Below are 24,222 nucleotides of genomic sequence, written 5' to 3' on the forward strand. Positions count from 1 at the left end.
TTTCCTGTCTGCAGCCATAACCCTTTCACCATCTTCCTTCTTTACACAAAAGCTGATATTGCAGTGGAATTTTCTGTGGCATCATTACTAAAAAGTTTTTCCAGTATTCAGCATGTCCTTAAGACAGCCACCAGAAGAAGTTAAACCGTGTTGTCTTCTTGCCTTTTCCCTCCCATGAACTACCAGTGTAACCTGCTAACAATGAAGAGACGCAAGATTAGTCCAAGAATATGAAAAACAACATTGTTCCCATACTCAAGTTTCCTGGATGTGCACCAAAGACGTCATCATCACAAAATTTTCTAACCCTTCAAATACCAATGAGTTTTGCAGTTTTAATTTTAGAAAAATGTAAAAGAACCAGAATTCAGCTATTCTTTAAAATTATTTAGACAGCTGTTCTTAACTCAATCTTTGTATATTTCTTGAACCATTATGGCAAAAACACCATTTCAGTACTACCAGATTTCATAGTTTACTTCGTAAACTAAAGACTTAAATAATTGGCTTAATGGATCATCTAAAACCTGAAACCAAATAGGAATCAAAAGTGACAATTTTGTTTAACCAGTAAAAAGCCTTCCTCAAAAAAAATTATAGAACAATTTGTTAGAATTACATAGTTATTATGTATTAATTCAAATATGCTTGCTTTTAAAAGTTCTACAGCCTGTATAACAGCTTTTATAGTGTATTTCAAAGTATCATTAGAAATCAGATATGTAAATTGTTTTGTCTGAAATATATGTAAGTAAAATTTGGGGGCAATAAACTCAAATTACCATTATAAACTTTGTTGCTTAGCACAAGATCAAGCCCTCACTACTTGACCTGTTAGCAGAATCATTTGCGTACAAAAGTAAAACAGCAACTTCCTAAAGAAACTATCTTACGTTATCACAGCACAGAAGAAATTATGACTAGGAGATCTTTATCATTCTGTCAGACAATAAAAATAAATATGAATTTTAGTAAATTGATGTTATGGATGCTTAGCATACTATTTAAATTATGTTGAAGAAGTAACATTTATGACAGACCTAAAGAATACTGTGGATATTCTTCTTCGGAGTCATTATCAGCCACAAAAGACATTTGAGTGAAGACTCAGGGAAATTCTCTCACTATCTTTCTGTCCACCTACCATAATCAGTCTAAATTTTCACTTAGCAATTTTTTTTTTAAACATAAGAGAACTCCAACATCTGACTGAGCACTCCCTGGCTGCTGTTTGTCAGACTAATGTCACGGGACTTAGCCACAGGAGCAATGGGTGTTTTAAGCCTTTGGAGTCTGACGAGAACCAAGGCATCCTCCTCTTCCCCTTTCCCCCAATTTTGAAGTCTCTTCCCTAATCTTAAAGTATAGACTCTCATGCTCAGTATCCCCTTCTAAGAACTGGAATTCATATTCAAACTGTCTGTTCCCAGGGTCCAGTATGAGCCACTCATATTCTCCTACTACCTCCTGGCTTCTCCCAACCTAAAAACATTTTTCCCAGTCTCCGCAGAAAAGATTTTGAATAATAAAATTAACTGATTACTTGAACTTTTCTTCTAATCTTAGCTTTCAGAAAATATATAAATGTAGGCTGCAAACGATTTCAAGAGATCATCTACTTCAATTTCCACATTGAATAAGAACCAAGCAAACTTAGAACATCCCTGAAAGATGTCTGTCTAACCCAAGGCTATCCAATTCACAGTCCTCAAGCAGTTAATGAGACATCCTAGGCTCTCACTCAGCTGCTGCTCCACTCCCACTGCTTTAGTTGCAATAGCAGCCGATCTTCAGGTTCCCCCCACCCCTCATCTGGCTGCTGCTTCCTGCCTTTGCCCCAGGTGGTGGGGCAGTGCAGCAGCACAGGGAACTGAGGGTGAGTATGAGGCCATACTTGGAGGTGCAGTTGGGACGGGGGGGAGGAGAAGGAAACGATGGAGGTAGGAATCACACCCCGTGTTCAGCAGTGGTTTGGTGGAAGCATCAGCAAAATGCACTGGTATAGCCTATACAGTGGACAGCCCCCAAGACCTTAGAAGTTACACAGTCCGGGTTTACTCATTCTTAAAATCTTCCAACAAAGGAAATGCTACAACCTTAAATAGAGAGTTTCAGTGTGCCACACCATTTGTGTCAGAATGTTTTTCCTAATATCTAGCCTAAATTATCCTTGCTGCAAATTCAGCTAATTTCTCCTACTCTTTCCCCAAGTGTATATGGAGAATTGCCATTTTCTCTATGGCAACCTTTCAAACAATGAAAGACTTATCAGGTTCTACCTCAAATCTGCTCTTTTCTAAACTAAACAAAACCAATTATCTTCAACTTTCCCTCATAGGTCATGTGTTTAAATTCTTTATCATTCTTGCTGCTCTCCCCCAAACTTTCTCCAGTTTGTCTACATGTTCTTAAAGCATGGTCTGTGGACACCATACTCCAGCTAATGTCTTACCAGTGCAGAGCTGAAAGAAATAACCAGCTCCTGAATCACAGAACGATATTTACCCTGTGCAAGCAGCATCATATTTCTGACTCCTTCAGTTTGCTGTCCACCATAAACCCCCTCAGGTCCTTCACTGTAGTACTACTGGCTAGCCAATTATACCCAGTTTTGTATTTGGACATTTAATTACTCTTTACCTAGCAGAACACTTTCCACTCTTCTCAATTGAATTTCATCTTGTTAATTTCAAACCATCTTTCCAATATCTCAAAATTATTTTGAATTTTAATCCTGCCGTGCAAAACATTTACAACCCCCCACCCAATTTGGTCATCTATATATTTAAAATATATTCTCCATTCCATCATCCAAGTTATTAATAAAAATGCTGAACAGAACCAAGCCCAAGACACTCTTGAAAGAGTCCATATAAAATGCCCTCCACAGTTTGCTATACGGATAACTTCACGTTGAGTAAGGCTTTTCAAACCACATGTGCAGCTCTCTTGCAATATTCTCTAAACCATATTTACCAAGTTTGCATATACAAATCTCATGTTATACCAGTATCAAAAGCCTTACGAAAGTCAAGATATCACAGTACTACTGCTTCCCCCTTATCCACCAGTTATCTTGTCAAAGAACAAATTAGATTGGACATGATTTATTTTCATGTTTCTGTGTTTTCAGTCACCTTTCTATCCTCAAGGTACTGATAAATGGATTATTCAATACTCTGTTCATATTTTTTCTGGTCTGTAGTTCCCACAACTTTGTTTTCCCCATTTACAGAGATAGGTACTCCATTTGCCCTTATCTAGCAGTGTGGGACCTTCCCCATCCTCCATAAGTTCTCAAAAGGCAACCACTAGGGCTAGGGACAGGCAATACACATAAACCTGTTTAAGTGAGCAGAAACCAGTTTAAACCTGTTACAGAACAGATGTTCAGTGCACATAAACCACTTTAAAAATGGCTGAAACTAGTTTGAGGTAAACCTGGTTGAATGCATTATCAGACTTAACTGATTTGGCTCAAACTGGTTTATGCAACGTCTGGCCCAGACCCCTTGCTAGTTTAAGATAAACCAAACTCCCCCAGCATCCCAACACACTCTCTGTGCTGGATGGGGCTCTCTGCTCCATAGCAGAGTTGGCCCCTTCCCTCTGCTCCCTGGCTGGAGCTCCAGCAGAGATCGCAGGCACAGCAGGGTCTGCCTGGCTTCACCCTGCCCTACCTCCCCACTCCTTGCTGCTCAAGCAGGAATCCCTCCCTTCCTCCCATCTCCCACAACATGGATCCTAGGCATGTGGTATGCTAGCTAATGCTGAGAGGTGTCTGTGTGTGAGTGTCTCAAATTTCACTGGCAAAGACAGACAGAACCGCTTAGGGCTTTTTGGAGCTAATCAACAGGCAAGCTAGTAAGCTGTTTAAGAAGAGTTTGAATTAATGGAGAGAGGCTATTGTTCTGCTGATGGGGTGATTAACACTTATCAGCCCCCTGCTGACTTGCTCACCTGTCAGTTTGCTGCAGACAATATAAGCAGCAGGGAGGGAGCTTGAAAAGCTCCATATCATCAACAAATGCATGCACTGCATACCCACCTTGCCTCAGAGTGCTAGCAGGTGGCTGGGGTCTCACAACACTCCCGCTCCTTGAGCAGCCAGCGGGGAAAAGCCTGGGATGATGCAGGCAGACCTCCCTAATCAAAGGTCTTGAGGAGCCTGGCCATGCTCCCCCCCCCAGCACTGTGGAAGGGAAGGCTGCTCTATCGCCCCCCAGCTTCTAGCCTGAGCCACTGCAGGCATGTGCCTGAATTTCCTCAGTCCAGAGAGAATGTCTGTCTGGTTACAAACTGGTTCAGCCTAACCAGATTAGACTAACCTACCAGAATTGAATCAATTCAAGATCAGGCTTTCTGAATGTCTGTCCATAGCCTAGTAATTCAGAGATTGTTTTGGCTAGTTTCTAAAATACAACCTGAATCCATATAACTTATCTAAATATTCTTTAATCTATTCTTTTTTCTTATCCATGCCTACTTGCCTATCTCCTTGTTACAATATATTTTAAACATCTAGTCACAATTATACTTTTTTCTGAAGACAGAAACAAGCAGACTTTTTTCAAATCATGAATATCTGCCTTCTCCAAAACATATTATTGCTCTCCTTCCTGTTAAATAATAAACCTACATTTTCCTTGTTTTCCTCTCACTTCTAATGTATTTATAGAACATTTTCTTGTTAATTTGCAAATTCCTTGTTAGTTGCATTCATTTTGTGCCTTACCCTTTCTGAATTAATCCCTACGTTTGTGCTATTGCTTTACAGTCATCCATACTTGCATTCTTGTCTTTTTTAAGTAAATCTCATGTTTTTATTTTTATCTCCTGATGTAGGCATCTGGGTTTTCTATTCTGCTTCCTATTTTCCTTCTACAACGAGATAGGATATAATTGGGTATTTTATAAAGTCTTGGTAATTATCAAGTCCCTTAACATCCCTTGATCTGTCAGATTATTTTCTCAGGAAGCTCTACTTCCTTCATCGCTCCGTTTTGCATATGTCTACTTCAGAAGCTCATTTTTCTTCTTGTGCTGATCTCACTTCTTTTTCTTATCATTATAAAATGTACCATCTTGTGGTCACTTTCACCCAAATCACTTTACACATTCAGAGTCACAAATCAGTCCTCCTTGATTGCACAAATCCAATCAAAAATAGCTGCTTCCAGAGTACCTTCTGGAAGATGGCCAAAACTATCCAGTAGGAAGCATATACTATTCTTAAACTATAATGAAAAAGCAAAACCCTAAATTTCTGAATTTCAACAAAACTTGTGTGTTTGGGAGTATAAAATGCTCAAATAGCCATTCAATCTTAATTTTATTTTAATATATTAAAATGTCTAGCTCTCTTAAATATCCCAACTGTGTTAAAATAACTTTGTAATCAGTGTTGTATGCAAAACTAAACTAGTCTAAACTATTTAAATGATTTGGGGTTACTAGAAATTACTTTCAACAACAATTTCAGAATCAAAACAGGAGAGAGGCTTCAGGGTGTTTTCTTACTTTATAAGGTATAGTTCAAACCTATTTATCTCCACAAAGCATATCTTTATTAAAAACACATTTTAAAGGCTTCTTTAAAAAAAAAATTCAATGGAGAGGCTTGATAGTTATTTTTCACCAAAATTTGTTTTTCCCCACAAGGAGTAAATTTATTTTCCTTCCATTGAGGAGATGACTATAAGAAACATAAATAAAAAATGAAGGAGTAGCAAAAATATGAAAATACCACGCCATATGTATGCATTGCCAGCTTTACTCTCCAATAATGTTAACGGGGGAGGCAGAGAATGACTCTGCAAAATTATTCTTTTTCTGCCTTGTGTATCACTCACTAAAATTAACTCGGATTCATTTGTGTGCTTGTTTGTGGTTTCTCATACTTTTTTATAACATAAGAGACCTGATAAAAATAACTATAAGAAGAGAGAAGAGAAGTGATTGCGCCAAACATTCTATTCTTATCGCTAAAAAGTACCAAATAAGTTTTTCTCTTCAGAGCCATACTGACATTTTAAATAGAACCCATTTTTCTTGGGTTAAGCAAACACTCTCTTACATTCAGTATTCTGCTTCATTCACTGAAAAGAAGATTACAAAGAAACATTTCAAGATAAAACCTTTTTTCAAGACAAGCTCTTTAATATCAATTATTTTTTAATCAAACACTTAAAACTAAAAAATGTAGAAATAGAGTATATTCTATTTTAACCCGTTATTTTTTAAAAATTAAATGGCAATAATATTGTGTAATGCTGACTTTTACAAAAAACTGAGGCACTTTATAAAACAGTTCTTAGGAGACAAATGAAAGCTAGTAAATGGGTAAGTAAAGTTATATCCCATTGATTACTCTTTCCTCACCTTGCATACTGCTCAAAAAGCACTGTAAACAGTGACTCATGTTGAGTTAGGAAAGTCCCTCTCAAAAATTATCAAGGGCCACATTTGTGAGAGCCCTGCAGGGGAAGTGATGTTGAGGGGTAACCAAGATGGGTTCGTGCAAGGCCAATCCTGCCTAACTAACCTGGTCCCTTTCTATGACCAGGTAACAAAGAGCATAGATATGAAGGAGGATATTGATGTCATCTTCTTGGACTTCCAGAAGGCCTTCAACACAGTGTCCCACCCAATTCTGGTGGGCAAGCTGAGGGACTGTGACACTCACTGATGAATGTACCGTCACATGGGTGGCAAACTGGTTCCAGGGGTGCACCCAGAGGGTGGTGGTGGACGGGTCAATGTCGACCTGGGAGGGTGTGAGCAGCGGAGTCCCCCAGGGCTCGGTCCTTGGGCCGGTGCGATTCAACATCTTCATTAGCGACCTGGACGAGGGTGTGGAGTGCACCCTATTCAAGTTCACTGATGACAGTCACACAAGCTGTGGGGTAAAGTGAATACACCGACAGGCAGGGACCGCATCCAGGAAGACCTGGATAGGTTAGAGAAGTGGGCAGATCTGAACAGGATGCGGTTCAACAAGGACAAGTGCAGGGTGCTGCACCTGGGGAGAGGGAACCAGCATTATGGTTATAGGTTAGGGGCTGACCCTCTCGGCAGCACAGAGGCAGAGAGGGATCTTGGAGTCAGGATTGACTCCAGGATGAATATGAGTCTCCAGTGCGAAGAAGCAATAGGCAGAGCCAATCACATCCTGTCCTGCATCAACAGGGGCATCACTAACAGGTCCAGAGAGGTCTTGCTCCCCCTCTATGCGGCACTGGTCAGGCCGCAGCTGAAGTACCGTGTCCAGTTCTGGGTGCCGCAATTTGGGAGGGACGTGGAGAACCTGGAGAGGGTCCAGAGGAGACCACTCATATGGTTGGGGGCCTCCGTGGCCAGCCCTATGAGAAGAGGCTGAGGGACCTGAATCTCTTCAGCCTCCGCGAGAGGAGACTGAGGGGGCATCTTGTGGTTGCCTACAACCTTAGCAGGGATGACCAGCAGGGACTCGGGGAAAGTCTGTTCACCAGGGTCCCCCTTGGAGTCACCAGGAACAATGGCCACAAGCTGAGGGACGATAGGTTTAGGTTAGATATTAGGAAGAACTACTTCAGAGCAAGGGTGGCCGGAGCCTGGAATAGGCTTCCCAGAGAGGTGGTGCTCTCACCTTCCCTGGAGATCTTCAAGAGGAGACTGGACAGGCACCTGGCTGGGGTCTTATGACCCCTACCAGCCCCAGTGCTCCTTCCTGCCCATGGCAGGGGGTCAGACTTCATGATCTGTCTAGGTCCCTTCTGACTCAGTGATTCTGTGATTCTATGATTAAATCTGTTACCTTTGTTCCTTCCATTTCCGAGAAGGGTTCTCAAAATTAGGCTCCCTCTTTCCCCAGCCAAATGTAGTTCCTTCAAAAGTAGGAATGAAGTACCAAATCTGTTTTTCAAACTAGCATTCTTCACTTGATAGTATGCTATATACCCCTTGGCTAACAAATTAGCATTTTTATATAAGATATGCGTATGTAGCAGTAAATAACCCCTAATTTTGATTTTTAAATGAAGAATTAAAATACCACTATTCCAGCTCTTATAAGAAAAAGCTATTCAGCAAGAAACCTGAAAGGAATGTACATTGAAAGAAGAGCCTAGAGGTTGTAATATTACATTTTCTTATACTGTTTCAAGTTCTGTTCCTCAACTTTTTAAACTTCCGTTTTACATACATCAGTAAAACCACTCTTTATCAATAAGCCAATGAAAGGTAGTACTGATTTCCTCCATGCTATAACAGCAACAAACTATTTAAGAAAATCGAGTTTAATTTTTCACATGAACGAATTTGCACCAATTTCTTCCTCCTGTATTGAGCCATAGAAATAGCTGGCTACCAAGCAAGGCTCTAATTCATTTCACTGCAGGGTACAAGTACCCTGTTTCATCCTCCACAGTTAATTTTCATTATTCTCCATTCAGTAACATACCCAAACAAATACACATCAATAATGAGACAGCATTTATTATATGCATGACCACATTTCTAGGTAAAACATGCAGACTCTCAGAAACAATTCAGAGAACGTGAAATCTTCCTTTTTCCGCAGCACAAAACTGGGGCAGGATTGTGGCCCACACAACTGGTTTGTGGCCATGTGAATAGGCATAATGCATATTTTCCTCCTCTCCTGCTGGACTTACGCTTTGCTGTATTTTGACTATAAAGTGTTGTACCATTTGTCTTTTTCTCTTGAAAGCCAGAGAAAAACGTCACCAAATTATCCTCAAGTAAAAATAGTCGTGCTTTCAACTGAAGCATTCTGGAGTGAAAATAGCCTTTTTGTAGCACAGACCATACTGTATTTCAATCCTGATTGTGGTTTCTCAAGTGCTTCAACAATAAAAGGTCAAAATAAATTTAACATTACTTAAAAGCCAAATTATATGATAAAATGGTCAGAAGCATGAACATTGCCAAAATACCCAAAGCGTGAGTTAGCTTGTCCCCCTATTTCAAAATATGCCCAAGTCTCATTGTATAAGATGTGGTCAAGTTACTCAAAACTTGGGCCTTCAAAACATAATCCTTTTTTTTTTACCTTTTTCATAAACAAGACTTATTTTATTTTCTCACTGTAAATGTTTGTGAATGTACACAAATCTTAACATTCTTCACAAAGGCAAATAAAGCAAATAAGCAGTACAGTATATTCTCAGTGATCTGAACCGTTTTGGAAAGCACCTGCTCAAGAGCCATTCAGACAGGTAAATTCAGCAAACATAAACACCATGTTAATACCTAACACCTGACTACCTAATACCTGACTATTAGAAAAAAATGACCAAGATGGTTTAGAGAATTGTCCCTGTTTTATTCATAGTTGTCAACATTTGAGAATCTGTTTTACAGAAAGCACTGTGAGGTGGAGGGGTTTTCCCCAATATACTTCTACATATACTGGATTTATAGATTGGATTGTTTTTTTACCAAACTTTGGTTCTCATGAATCTAATTAGCTTATGCTCAAGTCAAGTATTCCTAAATCTAGATTCTTGGACTTCCTCTATAAAAACATTTCTCTGACACTGTAATTTTTACAAGATATAGAAAATATGTTCCAAATGAATATGCTCTACTATGTTCAAAATCTGAAGGTCATAGTTATCCCGTTGAAAGCTACATAAATTTGAGAAAATGCAGAAACAGACTAAAGTGCTTTTGAATCAGGAACTAACAAAAGAAAACATTCCTCAATTGTGTTAAAATGCTCCTTATAAGACCATGTTAGAGTAATGCCTATTTTATCTAAACTGGTAAAATTAACACTATCATTGTTCATTATTCAGACACTGAGGTAAGCAGCCTAGCTCTTTTTTGCTCTTTACATGGTCCATTCTCCAAAATAAAATATCACTATTATTTATATTACAAGAATCACAGCAAGTTCTCTCAATTCGGTATTGAAAAATGTTGCAACATTTCTGTTACTCTAGAACCAACCAACTTAAATGTAACAGTAGAAAGCTGAGGAGAAACACTTAAACACGTGCCTTTAATACAAAAAAAGTTGCGCAGATCATACTTAATACTGAAGACTTGAACCTTAAAAAGCTGTGGCTGTGAAGAAAAATTAGGAATCACCATGAAATTCTGGGGTTGTATAATGCAGGACAGTCAGATTAATCATGATAGCACCTACTGGCCTTTTGGCATATAAAAATATGGCATTACTCATTTATAAATTAATATCATTCTTTGTCTACTATTCTTACTGCGTCCCCCCAAAAAAAATCCAAAAGACTTAAGCTATTTACCATCTGTAGCTCTATAGCACCTCTATACACATTCAATTCTACTGTTTCTGATAAATGTTGAGGTTTAAATTAAAAATATTTTAGCCCTAAAGAGACAATATTCAGCCAGTAACTAAAATCAAAACAATGTCTAACAAGCTATAATGAACACCTACAAGTCTTTTCCTTCAGCCACTGAGGTGTAACCACTGAATGCATTATTAATGTAGACACACACACACTAATATATACTTGAATAATCATTTACTAATAAGCCTTCCACTATACAGTACTATTATATGGTCTAAGTCATCATCATCATTAACCTTTTCCATACTTTTAGAGGCAAAAATAATTTTCTGCAATACTTAAAGATAACAATTAAGAAATCTAAATATTCTGCATATTAAACATTTATTCTGCAAAGAAACAAACATGCATTACATATTTAAAACCCTTTTTCTTCAAACTAGCTCAGTTACTTTTAAAGAATTATTAATATATATTTGTATATTGGCACTGGAAGAGAAGCTGAATTAGAATGGAAAGTACTTCTAATAATGCAGCTGCCTATAAACTTAGTTGCAAGAGGAAACAGGTCTTTAAAATAAATGAATGTTTAGCTTTCTAGCTACCATATTTAGTAGTCATTCTATTTTTTTTCATTTCAGTTATTTCTCTAAGGCTAAGAACAGACAGTCAAAAAATCTGAGTCTGAATTAATTCAACCTTCACAGGATAGTCTACAGTTTTGATTCCTGAAATGCAAACACATGCCTGCAGTGGCCCAGGCCAGAAGCTGGGGGGCACTAGAGCATGCTAGAGCAAGCACACTGGGAGCAAGAAGAGGGCACCAGGCAATGTAGGGCCCCTGCAAGACGCAAACAGTAATCTTGTGGCTACGCCAGACAAGAAGGCTGATATTTTTAACAGTTTCTTTGCCTCTGCTTTCTTGAACAGGGACCGGGACATCCCACCTACCAGAGGTAGGGACAATCTTGGGGATAGCTCTGTCAGGCCTTCAGTCAGCGCAGATGTAGTTAGGGATCTTCTGGAAGAGCTAGACATTTTTAAATCTGCAGGTTCAGATGCCATCCACCCAAGGGTGTTGAGGGAGCTGGCAGGGGTCATCATGGAGCCCTTAGCCTGGCAGTATGAGCATTCATGGTCATCTGGCCAGGTGCCAGGGAACTGGAAACTAGCTAATGTGGTCCCAATTTTCAAGAAGGGGAGGAAGGAGGACCCAGGTAACTATAGGCCTGTAAGCCTCATCTTGGTGCTCAGGAAGATCTTGGAGAGAATCATCAAGGAGCACATCTGTGGGGGGCCAGCAGGGGAGATCATGCTCAGGAACAATCAGCATGGGTTCATCAAAGGCAGGTCCTGCCGGACCAACCTGATTGCCTTTTATGACCATGTAACTAAATCCTTGGATGATGGTATCGCCGTAGACGTAGTCTTTCTGGACTTTAAGAAGGCCTTTGACACTGTCTCTCACACCATCCTCCTCAATAAATTAAGCGACTGTGGCATTGATGCCTGCACAGTTGGATGGGTAAAAAAATTGGCTGATGGGGCACACCCAGAGAGTAGTGGTGGACAGGCTGTACTCAAACTGGCGAGATGTGAGCAGTGGGGTATCCCAGGGCTCCATCCTCAGACCCGCATGTTTAACAGCTTCATCAGTGACTTGGACGAGGGGGTAGAAAGCATGCTGTCCAAGTTTGCTGATGACACTAAGATGTGGGGTGAGGTGGACACACTTGAAGGGAGAGAGGCTGCAACTAGATTTAGACAGACTACAAAAGTGGGCAGACGAGAAAAGGATGGGGTTCAACGTAGACAAATGCAGGGTGCTGCACCTTGGGAGAAGGAATCCACAGCATACATACAAGCTAGGGAGTTCCCCTCTTGAAAGCACAGAGGCAGAAAGGGATCTTGGAGTCATTATTGACTCCAAGATGAACATGAGCCGCCAATGCCAGACCACAGCCAGCAAGGCCAGCCATACCTTGTCATGCATCCAAAGGTGCATCTCAAGCCAGTTCAGAAAGGTGATACTCCCCCTCTATGCGACTTTGGTCAGGCCGCAGTTGGAGTACTGCGTGCAGTACTGGGCACCACACTTCAAAAGGGATGTGGCCAGCCTGGAGAGGGTTCAGAGGACGGCCACCTGCTTGGTGAGAGGGCAGCAGGACAGGCCCTACGAGGAGAGACTGAGGGACATGAACCTGTTCAGCCTCAGCAAGAAGAGGCTGAGCGGGGACCTGGTGGCTGCCTACAAACTCATCAGGGGAGAGCAACAGCAAATAGGTAGAGCCCTTTTCTCCCCAGCACCATCTGGGGTGACAAGGAACAGTGGTAATAAACTGATGGAGAATAGGTTTAGGTTAGAGATCAGAAGGCAATTTTTTACAGTTACAGTGGCCAAAATCTAGAACCAACTTCCCAGGGAAGTGGTCCTCGCCCCAACCTTGGGCAAATTCAAGAGGAGGTTGGATGATCACCTGTCTGGGGTCTTGTGGACCCAGCATTCATTCCTGCCTGTGGCAGGGGGTCAGGCTAGATGATTTGTTCAGGTCCCTCCTAATCCTAGCTACTAAGAAACTACGCCTCCATGCTCAGCTGGAGCGGACAGCTTAGGCAAGGTTAGCCCACCCTGCAAGGGGCATTTGCAGGGGGAGGTGCAAAGCATCAGGGGATATTGGGGGACTACAAGTTGACTTGAATCTGGAGGGGACTTAGGACAGAAGTTCAATAAAGCAATTTAAGACAGTCAAGTCTAATACTACATCCATCCAGGTTTATCTAATCTTACTGGTCTCAGCCATTTTGCAAGCAGTTTATGTGCAGTGAACTTCTGTTGTGCTAGAGATTTGAACTGGTTTCTAATCACTTGCACTGGTTTATATGTAATAAATATTTGTCCCTAGCTTAAGTGGACATGATTTTCTTTCCCCTTTATCTTTTGCCAGCCAAAATGATTCTCCTGAAAGCATTATCTTCCTTCCTACTCAGTTGCCTTCGATAACATATCAGCCTAGAGGGTCGTACATATGATTTCATCAAGGCAGATCAGTTGCCAGGATCTATCCTAAAGTAGTTAGTTTCAAAAAAAGAAAAGAAAGCAAGCAAGCAAGCAAGCTGACATGAACTTACCAACTCTATTCCCTGTGGGAAAGGAGTGTCATTCCAATCCTTCTGAGGAAACCTCTGAATAATTTTCCCCAAGCCTTCTGCCGAGCCTAACACAAGATAAAAATTAACACATGAAATCAGACCGAACTAAATAATTTACTGAAAGAAAATGCTATAATAAATATCACACTGTATTTATGCAAGAATAAATCCCATAACACAAGCATTGTTAGCAGTAGGCTATTACTCTGGTTTAAAATTAAAACAAAATAAAATAAAGACTCTGGGGCCAGGTCCATGCAAGCAGGGGTGCGCCTCTGCAGCACCACAAGTAGTAGCAGCACAAATTTCTGCTGCTACTTTGTACTGCAATGCATGCCCCTGCCCATGTTCTTTGCAGCGGGATACAGGGTTCTGCTGCTTCACATGCTGCAGGGGGGAGCTGGCTGGGACACAGGCATTCCCTACACTGAAGCACCACTGGCCAGCCAGGGAGCAGCACATGAAGATGGGGAGATGGATCACCGTGTGCTGTGGAGCCCCCATACTGAGGTATCCTGTGCTCCAGCCAGCTGCTCCCTGCCTGGCTGGGATGCAATGTACCTTGAGACAGAAGCAAGCAGCCCTGGGCTGGCTGCTTTCCTGTCTCCATGTACCTCAGCATACGGGCTCCACTGTGGAGACAGCTGTCTAGGGTGCAGTGTGAAGTTGGCTGGGGTCACTGTGCAGCTGGCTGGGGCGCAGTGGAGTGGAGCCCCCACGCTCAGGCATGCAGAGATAGGGGAGCAGCTGACCTAAGGCTGCCTGTTCCTCTGTTTCGAGGCACCCTGCACCCCAGCCAGCTGGGGAGCAGTCGGCTGGGGTGCAAGGTGCCTCAGAACGGAGGCTCCACAGCACAAGGAGACAAGAGAGCAGGCAGCCCTGGCCTGCCTGCTTCCCTGCCTCTGCATTTGTCCCAGCACTGCCTCTTTGGTGTAGGTTGTGCCACTTTTTTCCCAGGGTTTTTGTTCATTTGTGTTTTGCTACCGGCCTGCCCCGGCACTGCAAACTGGCAGTGCTGTACACTGATTAATGTGCAACTTGTGCAGTTTGTGGTGCTGCAAAGAGGTTTGCAGCAGTACAAACCACGTGTGCCTGCATGTCTGGATCCAGCCTCTGATGTCATTTTTCTTGCTTTACTATAGATGATAAACCTTTTTTTAAGGCAGAAAGAAAGAAAAGATTATGTTCACAACTGGTAAAATCACTTCAGCTGGAAACAAATGTTGCTTTTGTGCTATCCACACCTGCTTTTTTATGGTAGACATCTGTTTACTTTGGGTCAAGAGAGCGCTCCACGGCTGCCTTCAGGGACCTGATTCTCTGTGTCCCAAGAATTTCCATTCTCGGGTTATGCAGGATCAAGCCCCTGAAGCCCCAGACTAGGTTTCCCCCTTGCAGACACATGCCCCTGGAATCCCCCAGCCTGGGAATTTCCTGGGTGCACATAAGGTCCTGCAATACCCTGACTCAGGGCACGTCTCTGCAAACACGGAAACTCCGGCTTCTATGTTTGCAGAGACATAAACATGGAAGCCTGGCTGAGGTGGGGCACATCTGTAAACAGGGAAGCCCAGGGTCCTGCCATTTGTACACTCCCAGGAGTGGCAGGGATCCAGTCCTGTGGGACAATGGGCAATGGCTGCTTTCCACAATGAAGCAGATCAGCTGAACCAGAACAACAGATGGGGAAACATCCTGGCAAAGGTCATCTGCTCCATTTAGCCATGTCTGTTTCTACCCTTTCCAAGCTCTGCTACTACCTTCCTACTAACTGTGGAAAATATTGTGGTAACAGATGTCACCATACAGCAGTAATGTAAATTCATCACCAAGTGTTGCAGAGAACAATCCTACCCCAAAACAGTGCACTTTGAAATCTACTGTATGTCAAACAAACAGGACAGTATATTGAAGAACTGCAATCAAAACTGTGACAGGCCAGGAAGAGGGATAGAGTCAGAGTCAGTGTCATGACAGCACAGCTACAAAAGCAAGCAGTAGACTGAAGGAAGCATAACTGTAGTTAGAATCTGTAAGGGTACTGTCCAGCACAAGAAGGAAATTGTGTCCCAGCCAAGTGGTGGTAAGTGACAGTAAGACTAGAAATACTGTGGTAATTTTGTAAGACCCACTAATTTAAGCCAGTAGGAATCTGAAGGGGCATTTTGTGGTCTGCCCCCAAATCCCATTACCTTTCCTCTCTGAATCAGCTTTTTTCAGGCAGAAACTTGTCAGCTTGGTCAGAAAGATGTATTTTTCCTTTCTCCCTATAAATCCTTCAATTTTTTCCATTTTATTCCCCCCCCCCCATAATATTATTTTACTAAATGTTCCTTGGATCAGAAGCAGCTTACAACCTGTCTTTGGCATAACTGGTCTCTGCTACACCAATGTACCTCTCAACAACCTCTGCCCTGCCCTGTTTCTCACACAAAATCTAAACACTCTCCAACATACTGCAGCTACTGAACACCTGAGTCTTCTCTCCTTTCTTCACACCTGTGAAAACTGTTTGCGATTACCTACACATTCATCACTCAGATATATAATTAGAGATTGCACTTTCCTTCCAATCCTCTATGCCAGCAAGACTAGGAACAGAATTTATACACTAACCAGTTTAAGTGATCAGAAACCAGTTTAAACCTGAAACAACAGCAGTTCAGTGCACATAAACCACTTTCAAAATGGTCAAAACTGGTTTAAGATAACCCTGGTTGAATGTAGTATCAGATTTAACTGATTAAGGTCAAACCGATTTAAAGAACCTTTGCCCCAGACCCCTGCCTGGTTCAAGTTAACTCACAGTCTCCCAGCATCTCAGGATACTTTGCACTACTATGGCTCCAGGTGGCTGAGAAGAGGATGGGGTGAGGGTGGGAAACCCTGCAGGACTGCAGCCCCTACTAGGCTTTTCCCTGCTTGGGAGCAGGGGGTATGGTCAGACCCTGGGCCAGCCCCATGAGGCAAAGGGGGAGACAGGGATGGGGATTTAACCCCCCCCCCCTCCCCAACAGAGGATCTTAGCCAGGGTCTCCCTGGCAAGGGTGCAGCAGCCCCTGCCAGGCTTTTTCCCCAGCTCACAGCTTGAGCAGCAAGGACATGACCAGATGTCAGTCCCAGGACAGCCACCTGATGCAAAAGGGGGAGGGAAGATTAATCCCCCCTCCCTCCCCGGCACAGGACCCCAGCCAGGGTCTGCCTGGCAAGGGCACAGAAGCCCCTGCTAGGCTTTTCTCCACTCACCGGGGGAATCAAAAGTGAATGTCTATTCACTTGCTTCTCAGTTCAGTCTATGCAGTTTAGACTAACCTGCGAAGATTGAATCAATTCAGGCTCAGGCTTTTTGAAGGTCTTTACTTAGCCCAATTCTCAAGCCAGGGGCCATGAAATTATTTTAAAGGTGCCGCACAGTATTAGCACTGTTAAGTATGCACAAAATCAATCCAAAGATTTCAACTAGGAAATCTGTCAAAAACAACCTGACCTGTTGTGGTCTGAGTTCATGCAACAGGAAAATTACTCTAGTATTTTTCTATAGTTAAGAAACAAGTGAAAAACTATCAGCTGCCATTTTCCAAGGGGCACTTTGAGGCAAAAAAGTTGAGAGTCACTGCTGTATACAGTGGTGAAGGCAGGAACCTCCAACTATTTCACTAAAGCTAGTATGATCTCTTCTAGTAAAGCAATAATAGCACCCCTCCCATCACATAGTAGCACCCCGCTGCATCCTCCCTCCTGCCTGCCCTAGCGCCTTCCAGTTCCTGCTGCAGCACCATGCAACTTACTTTCCCCCCCTCCCTGCTGGACTGTGCCCTGCCCTGCGCTAAACAATAACCGGTAAGCTATATAACCAGTTATCATGGGACTTATCAGTAAAACAAGTATTCGTTTCACCATTCGCATCCCTAAAAAGAACCTTCTGTGGGTAAAAGAAAAGGAGGTCCAAAGGACTGCTGTGTAAATGGAGCAGCAGCAGATACTGAGATCAACTGGGAGGCCTCATCAGAGCAAACAGCTGCAGCAGTGAGGCAACCCTATACTTATAGTACTAGTTAGGGTTCCAGAAAGAATTTATCAGGTATCCTTATACCCACTCTAGGCCTCAGACTCCATAGGAAGCCTGAGACCCCTGCATATCAAACAGACTAATTTTGTAAGTATGTATTACAGGAAAATATCGCCACAAAGAACTTACTGCCTTCTTTCTTTATAGGTTTTAAGGCTACCTTTGCCTACCAGATTGCTTTTAATTAGACTGCTGAAAAGACACTAACACTCAGGAATAGGAACTCATTTAGTTCATGTGCAAGTAAGATTTGCTGTTTGTGATATACGTGTGCTATTTAGGTGCTACACATTTTAAAATACCTCTCCAGGTAAGCTCTTACTAAGGTCTCTAATAATTCTTAAAGAGTTGCATGAAATATGCTCTTTTAGTACTTCTTCTCCAGAAGGTCTTCCTTCATGGAATAGTAATTCTTAAACATTTTAAACAATGTTTCAAAGCTGTTTGGCCTGACTCCTGATATTAAAGGCATTAAATTCACAGAACACTACTAGTTAAATGAAAAAGTTCATAAGGGGAAGGACTGTTCTTACTCTTTTACTATCCTTTTGAAAGCTCTTTTTATTTTAACAACATTGAGAAAAAGTACTGTGATTTTTTTTTCGTATTTGCATGTTATCTTCACTTGCTCGGTATCTCACCTGAAGCAGAACAAGACAAAAGGTTACTGAAAAACTTTTTAGAAGTCCTTAAAATTTCCTGCTAAATAAATGGAACGTATAAAGTTTAGAATAGCTTAGTCCAGTGGTGCACAGACTTTTCAACCTGCAGACCAGAAGGTCAGTGCCAGGTTGACCCATGGGCCAGATCCAGCTATGAGGGTTTATGCAGCCCAACCCTGATCCATCTCCTGGGGGCAAGGAGTGGCCTGGTCCCAAGCTGGACACATGGGGGAGGGATCCCTGATTTGGCCATGGTGGGGAAGAGGTCGCTAAGAGGCCCTAATCTGGAGGTTGGGGGTGGGAAGGGGCAGAGGCTTTGATCTGGATGTGCATGGGGTGGAGGAGGAGAAAGGGGAGGAGCTGTCCAGCCTGGGCTCAGGCTTGATGCCACAGCATGGGAAATGGCTCAGGCAAGGCAGGATCTAGCTTTGTGGAACTTCCATAGCCCCTCTGCTGCCAAAGTTTACAACCTGTGGCAATTCTTGTCAAGGCTCCATGGACTAGATTTGGCCCACAAGGCAGAGGTTGAGTACCTCTGGCTTACTCAAATACAAACTACTTTCTGAACTAGGGAGAGACCAGATTGGGAGGGGGGAGAGGGAGAGACTAATGTATAAGACCACCCCACACTTGGGGAGGGGGGAAATGGCAGACAACTTTGCCTTCAAAGCATTTTAGTTGTAACAGCCAAACACTTCTTCAAAAAGTAAAGGCCCCTGACCACAACAGGAACCAGATAAGATTCCTGGCTTCTTACTCCGTGTTTACCCTTCTATTCTAACCTTTAACAATTTCCTTTGATAAGTAACACATTTTATAAACACTGCTGCTGATGCTCATTCCTTCAATAACAGCATCATAGCTTTGCCAGACAAAAGAATTAAAGTTAAAATAAAAACATGCAAGTAGTACTGCCCCTAAAGAGGCATATTTTGGTTGAAAACTAATTTCTTTGAACTAGATCTACTAATACTCCAAACTAAAATCTAAACTACTATTTCTCCTCCTAGTCACCAAGCAGCTGTAACTGATGAGATTCTAATTTAACTTCTAATTCATTCATCAACCATTCCCTAACACTCCTTGCCAAAGAAAATGTGTTGTACATACAAAAGTCATGCCCCCAAAAAAGAACAGAATCCTATATATAAAAAATTATCAGAATTAAGATTTAGAAACCATATTAGATTGACAAGGAAGCATTTCTATGGTGGAAAGCAACTATAAAAAGAAAGGGAGCAAAAGAATAAATAAAAAGTTAGGAAAATGAAAAAAATCCAAGCACATTCTTCAGTAAAAGGCAGTCAAAGAAATGTCGAATGGGGAATAAAAACACAAATAGGTAAGGCATAATATTAAACCTTGTTCTCCCAAGTAATTAAAATTATTAGATTAATTATCAGATTCCTATTAAGCAACATTCTAGATCAGCTTTTCCCACATTGCCAGGGAATTTAGTTAAGAACAGTGCATATCCCTCTAATACAGTGTGTGAAGTTTTCTTTCTGTAATAACATTAAATTTAAAAAATGAAATCTAAATTTCTCAAACTCAGTTACGTTACGCATAGCTTAAGGCATAGACAAAAATGCCTTTATTAAACAACTTGTTGCTTGCATCTGATTGCACATTCAAGATTTCTCTTTTTGAGTTGTCTATTCAGCATGTACTCTTGAAAGACAAACGCTCTTCAATCTGTCTCCATTTCAAGTGCACTTGATCTAAGGATCAACCAGACAAACAAAACCTTTCTCAAAAGGGAAAAAGGGGTCACATAGATCGGGGAAGTCTCAAGAATATTTTTTTAGATATAGTCAAGATATAAGGTCCACAGCAACTAATATTCATGCATCTTTGAAAATTAATCTTTCTTTATATTAAGAATATTGCTATACTTAAAAGTGAAGAAAAAATACGGGTTTGTGAGTCCCCTGCAGAACTATCCTGTTGATTATTGTGAAACCAGTGAAAAAAAATTAAGAAAATGGTCCCATAGAATATCTAGAAAACCTGAGCAGTAGAAAATATTTTACCACCAAATGAGTATGCAATATAAACTGATCAAATATTTTAATATGATTGATCCTGTACAGAAAGTTCCTGTAATAAAGATTTATAAAAAGTCCCCTTTACAGTACATAAAATGTGCATATCTGCTGACACAGCTACTTAGAATAATGTTGAACAGAATTAGGTAGGAAATCACTTACTAGGGGAATTTGATATTTTGAGAAGTTTCCCATCCTGATAAGAACAACATCCAAAGCCTCAAGTTTTGTAAAACAACAATCAAAAAAAAAGAAAAAAAGAGTGAGAGAGAACTAGTTTTAATAGTTTTTAAATTAAAGGTTTTTTAGTTTACATTTACTGCGTTGTAACTTAAATTTCTAAACAGAAGTCAGTTCAAATCCAAAATCAGAACTTCCTTTTACATCAACTACTTTTGAGATTTCAAAATTTTCAGCATTTTTTCCAAAACAAAATCCATCAAAAATCAACTCTCTCACATTTAGCATTTCAATACTTTTCTACAAAAAAAAGATGTTTTTGTGATAATATAAAAAGAATTATCCTTTTTGGACGAGCTCTGGAAATCACATAAGTGATAAAATATGATAAAACTGTCAGACTTTGGGAACACCAGAATATTAAACTAACAAGGAAATTCTCCATGACTCTAACCACCATCAAATCATTTCCATCAGAACTACAAGAAAAACTACAGAACTCGATCCACTCACTACCCAACCCACGGACTTTTTACACGCTCCTTAAAATCCACAAACAAAGGAACTCTGGCAGTCCTATCATATCCAACCATGGAACCCATACTAAGGGTAATAACAGGTTTCATTGAATCAATCCTAAAACCTCTTGTCACCCAAAGAGCAGGTTTTGTCCAAGACACAACAGGCCTTCTATGAAAATTTAAAAATGTAGACCACCTTCCCAACAATCCCCTGCTATTTACCATGGATGTTACCAGCCCATATACCAACAACCCACACCAGGATGCCATTCAAGCCTGCCTTACATATCTACAAGAAAAAGATTGCAACTCAGAGTACAGACAGGCCCAAAGATACTACTGAACTTATACACTTCACTTCCAATAACCAACACTTCCTCCATACCATGGGCACAGCTGTGGGCACCAAAATGGCCCCACAGTATGCCAACCTTTTCAGCAGCCACCTGGAAGAAAAATTCCTCAAGGACTGCACCATCAAACCCTTGCTATACTTGAGATATATCAATGACATCATCATTTGGACTGAAAACCTGTAATCTCTGATTGATTTTCATGAGAAATTCAATGTGCAGCACCCCTCTATCAGACTACCTCTGGAATACTCCAACACCAGCATTCACTTTTTAGACATGATGGTCACTATCCAGAATGGTACAATACAGACCGCCATCTACAAGAAACCCACAAACCAGCATACATATTTGCACAGAACCAGCAATCACCCTAAGAGCACTAAGACAACTGTAATATTCAGCCAAACCCTCTAACACCACCGAATTTGCACTGAGAACACATGTGATTATCGCATCATAAATCTTAAAAGGGCCTTCACTCAACAAGGAGACTCCTCCAGAGAGATCGATCACATTTTTGAAAGAGCCACTTGGAAACCACATGAAGAATTGCTGCAGTACAAAAGAAAACCCCCCATAAATCACACACCACTGGTTATGACATATTACTAGTCCCTGGAACCTACATGGAAATTCCTCAAACAATTGCAACCAATACTAGAAGGAGACCTGGTTCTCAAAGGGATATTCCCAGAACCACCCATGCTATCCTTTAAACAGGCACCAAATCTCACCGACCTCATCACCAGAAGCAAACTTTCTACAGCCCAAAACACATTGAATGTATTCAGCCCAGGCCAGTACAAGAAATGTGAAACCTGCCAACACATCTCCACCACCTCCACAATTACTACACCCCACAACAAAACCATCACCATTCCTGGATCTTATACCGGAACCTCCAGAAATGTAATACATCTCATCCAGTAAACCAAATGCTCTGATGGAAAATATGTAGGAGAAACCAAATAACAACTGTGCACCAGAATGAATGCACAGCGAAAATCTATCAAAGACAAGAATACCCAATTACCTGTGGGGACACATTTCTCACAAGAAAACCACTCTCCAATCTCTGAGTTCTAATCCTCAAAGGAAATTTACAAAATACCTTTCACAGATGAACCTATGAGCTTCACTTTATTAATCTACTGGATACAAAGAATCATGGACTAAATATAGATATTGGGTTTATGGCACATTAACACCTGCCTAATATTTAAATCCCTAGGTAAGCCCTCCACTTTTTACCAGCTATTCTCATTCCCTTCCCCCCCATCCTCCTGTCTCTCATCCTTTGACTACAGTTGCATTCATTCCCTGCTCCCTGTCCCCCTCCCCCAATCTACTGACTACCTCAATTTACACCTTAACTGAATGGCTGTCTTGCATATATACTGGCCTCTGGCTGCTTTACCACTCCATCCAGGAAAAACACAGACGAAGGGTGTTTGTACCCAAAAGCTTGCTAAGAAGAATTTTTCCAACAATTTGAGTTGGTCTAATAAAAGATATTGGATTTACCCAAAAAAATCTTGCATCTCCATGACTCTAACACACACATACTCATTTTACTTGGCTTGGAACCTGAGCCAGAGCAGCTGCTTTAGGCGACTGGATCTAGCCCACAAGTTAAAAAAAAAAAGAGAGAGAGAAAGACTCATACCATCCAGAATGGTACACATCTAGATTTTTAGCCAGTCTCATAACAAATTGCTTTAACAGGAAAAAAAGAATCTTCTCAGTTCTCCAAGCTATCTAATATGGAAACGTCAGTTCATTTACATGGGATAAAATACAGCATATGGCCTCTAAATCAGTGTTTTTCAACTGATGGGTCACAACCCAAAAGTGGGTCGCAAGAATATTTCAAATGGTTGTGAGCTGTGGCAGGGCAGAGGGGTGGTGGGAAGGCATCTTCTCCTTCCAGGAGGGAATGGTGTGGGGGAGAGTGGTGTGGCCAGGCTGCTGGCATCAGAGCCAGTGCCCATGCTCACAGGGGCGGGATGGCCGGGAGATGCTGTCCCGGGAGGCAGAAGGGGTCATGACCAGGCTGCCTACCTCAGCGTGGGAGCCCCAGCCCAGGGCAAGGGGGGTGCCACAGGTTACTCCTCTTTCTCCCTACCGTGCCAGGACTGGACTCGCTCCACTGCCACCCATGAGCCAGAGTCACTGCAGCCACCATGCTCTGGCCCGAGCTGGACAGGGACAGCTGGGGGCACCTCTGGCAGAGGGAGGAGGGGAGGGGCTGCAGGTCAGGAATGATGGACACCAGCATGGCCCAGGGGTGGACAGGGGACTAGGGGTCAGGCACCAGCAGGGCCAGAGGGTGCAAGTCAGAACAGGCCATAGATCTTTGCAAATGGGCCCTGGTAGGAAAATGGTTGAATACCACTGCTCTAAATCAAAGCAGTGAAACAGGAATGAAACTGGTAAGGGAGAAAACAAACAAACAATCAGATCCGATATCTGCGTTTTAATAAAAAATGGAACACAAGTTAAATAAAAAATGTTAAAGCAGTGTACATTCCAAATTTTTCTAATGCTTTGATATAATTACTGATGACCCTTGATTATTCTTTACTTTTCAGATATAGGTAGCCAAACAGCATTAACATTGTAATAAGATCCCTCATTCCCACAGTTTATTGGGTCATTGACTCTAACTACTTTCAACTGACTTTTATTAAGTCTTCCAACTATCAGCAGATCTCTTGAATTTAAAATATCAGATTATTCATCTTTATACTCTAGCAGAAACATTGTAAACACCTGAATGATTCCATATTCCTACATATGGCAGCACAAAAGGTGTTAAAAGAAAAACTCTATTAAAAGCATATGAAACAAATTTCCAAAGATAAGCAAGATTGGTTTCAATAAATGCTAATGTCAACTTATGACAACATTCCAAAAATATCAAGGGGCCACATTCCAACAATAAGTCATTCTCAAATCA

The 24,222-nt window shown here is 41.5% G+C and overlaps 1 protein-coding gene across 4 annotated transcripts in view; it reads right to left on the reverse strand.

Moving 5' to 3' along the window:
- The window catches only part of SBF2 (SET binding factor 2), a 491,808-nt gene that overhangs the window by 394,924 nt on the left and 72,662 nt on the right, over nt 1-24,222 (reverse strand). For all 4 annotated transcript variants that reach the window (XM_090032682.1, XM_090032680.1, XM_090032679.1 and 1 more), the window contains one exon: nt 13,407-13,492. In XM_090032682.1, coding sequence (XP_089888808.1) covers nt 13,407-13,492 — 86 coding nt within the window. Of the gene's footprint in view, nt 1-13,406; nt 13,493-24,222 lie in introns of those variants that run through there.

Source organism: Crocodylus siamensis, chromosome 2, assembly GCF_052110815.1.
Source record: "Crocodylus siamensis isolate JL-2025a chromosome 2, ASM5211081v1, whole genome shotgun sequence".
NCBI classification, from domain to species: domain Eukaryota; kingdom Metazoa; phylum Chordata; order Crocodylia; family Crocodylidae; genus Crocodylus; species Crocodylus siamensis.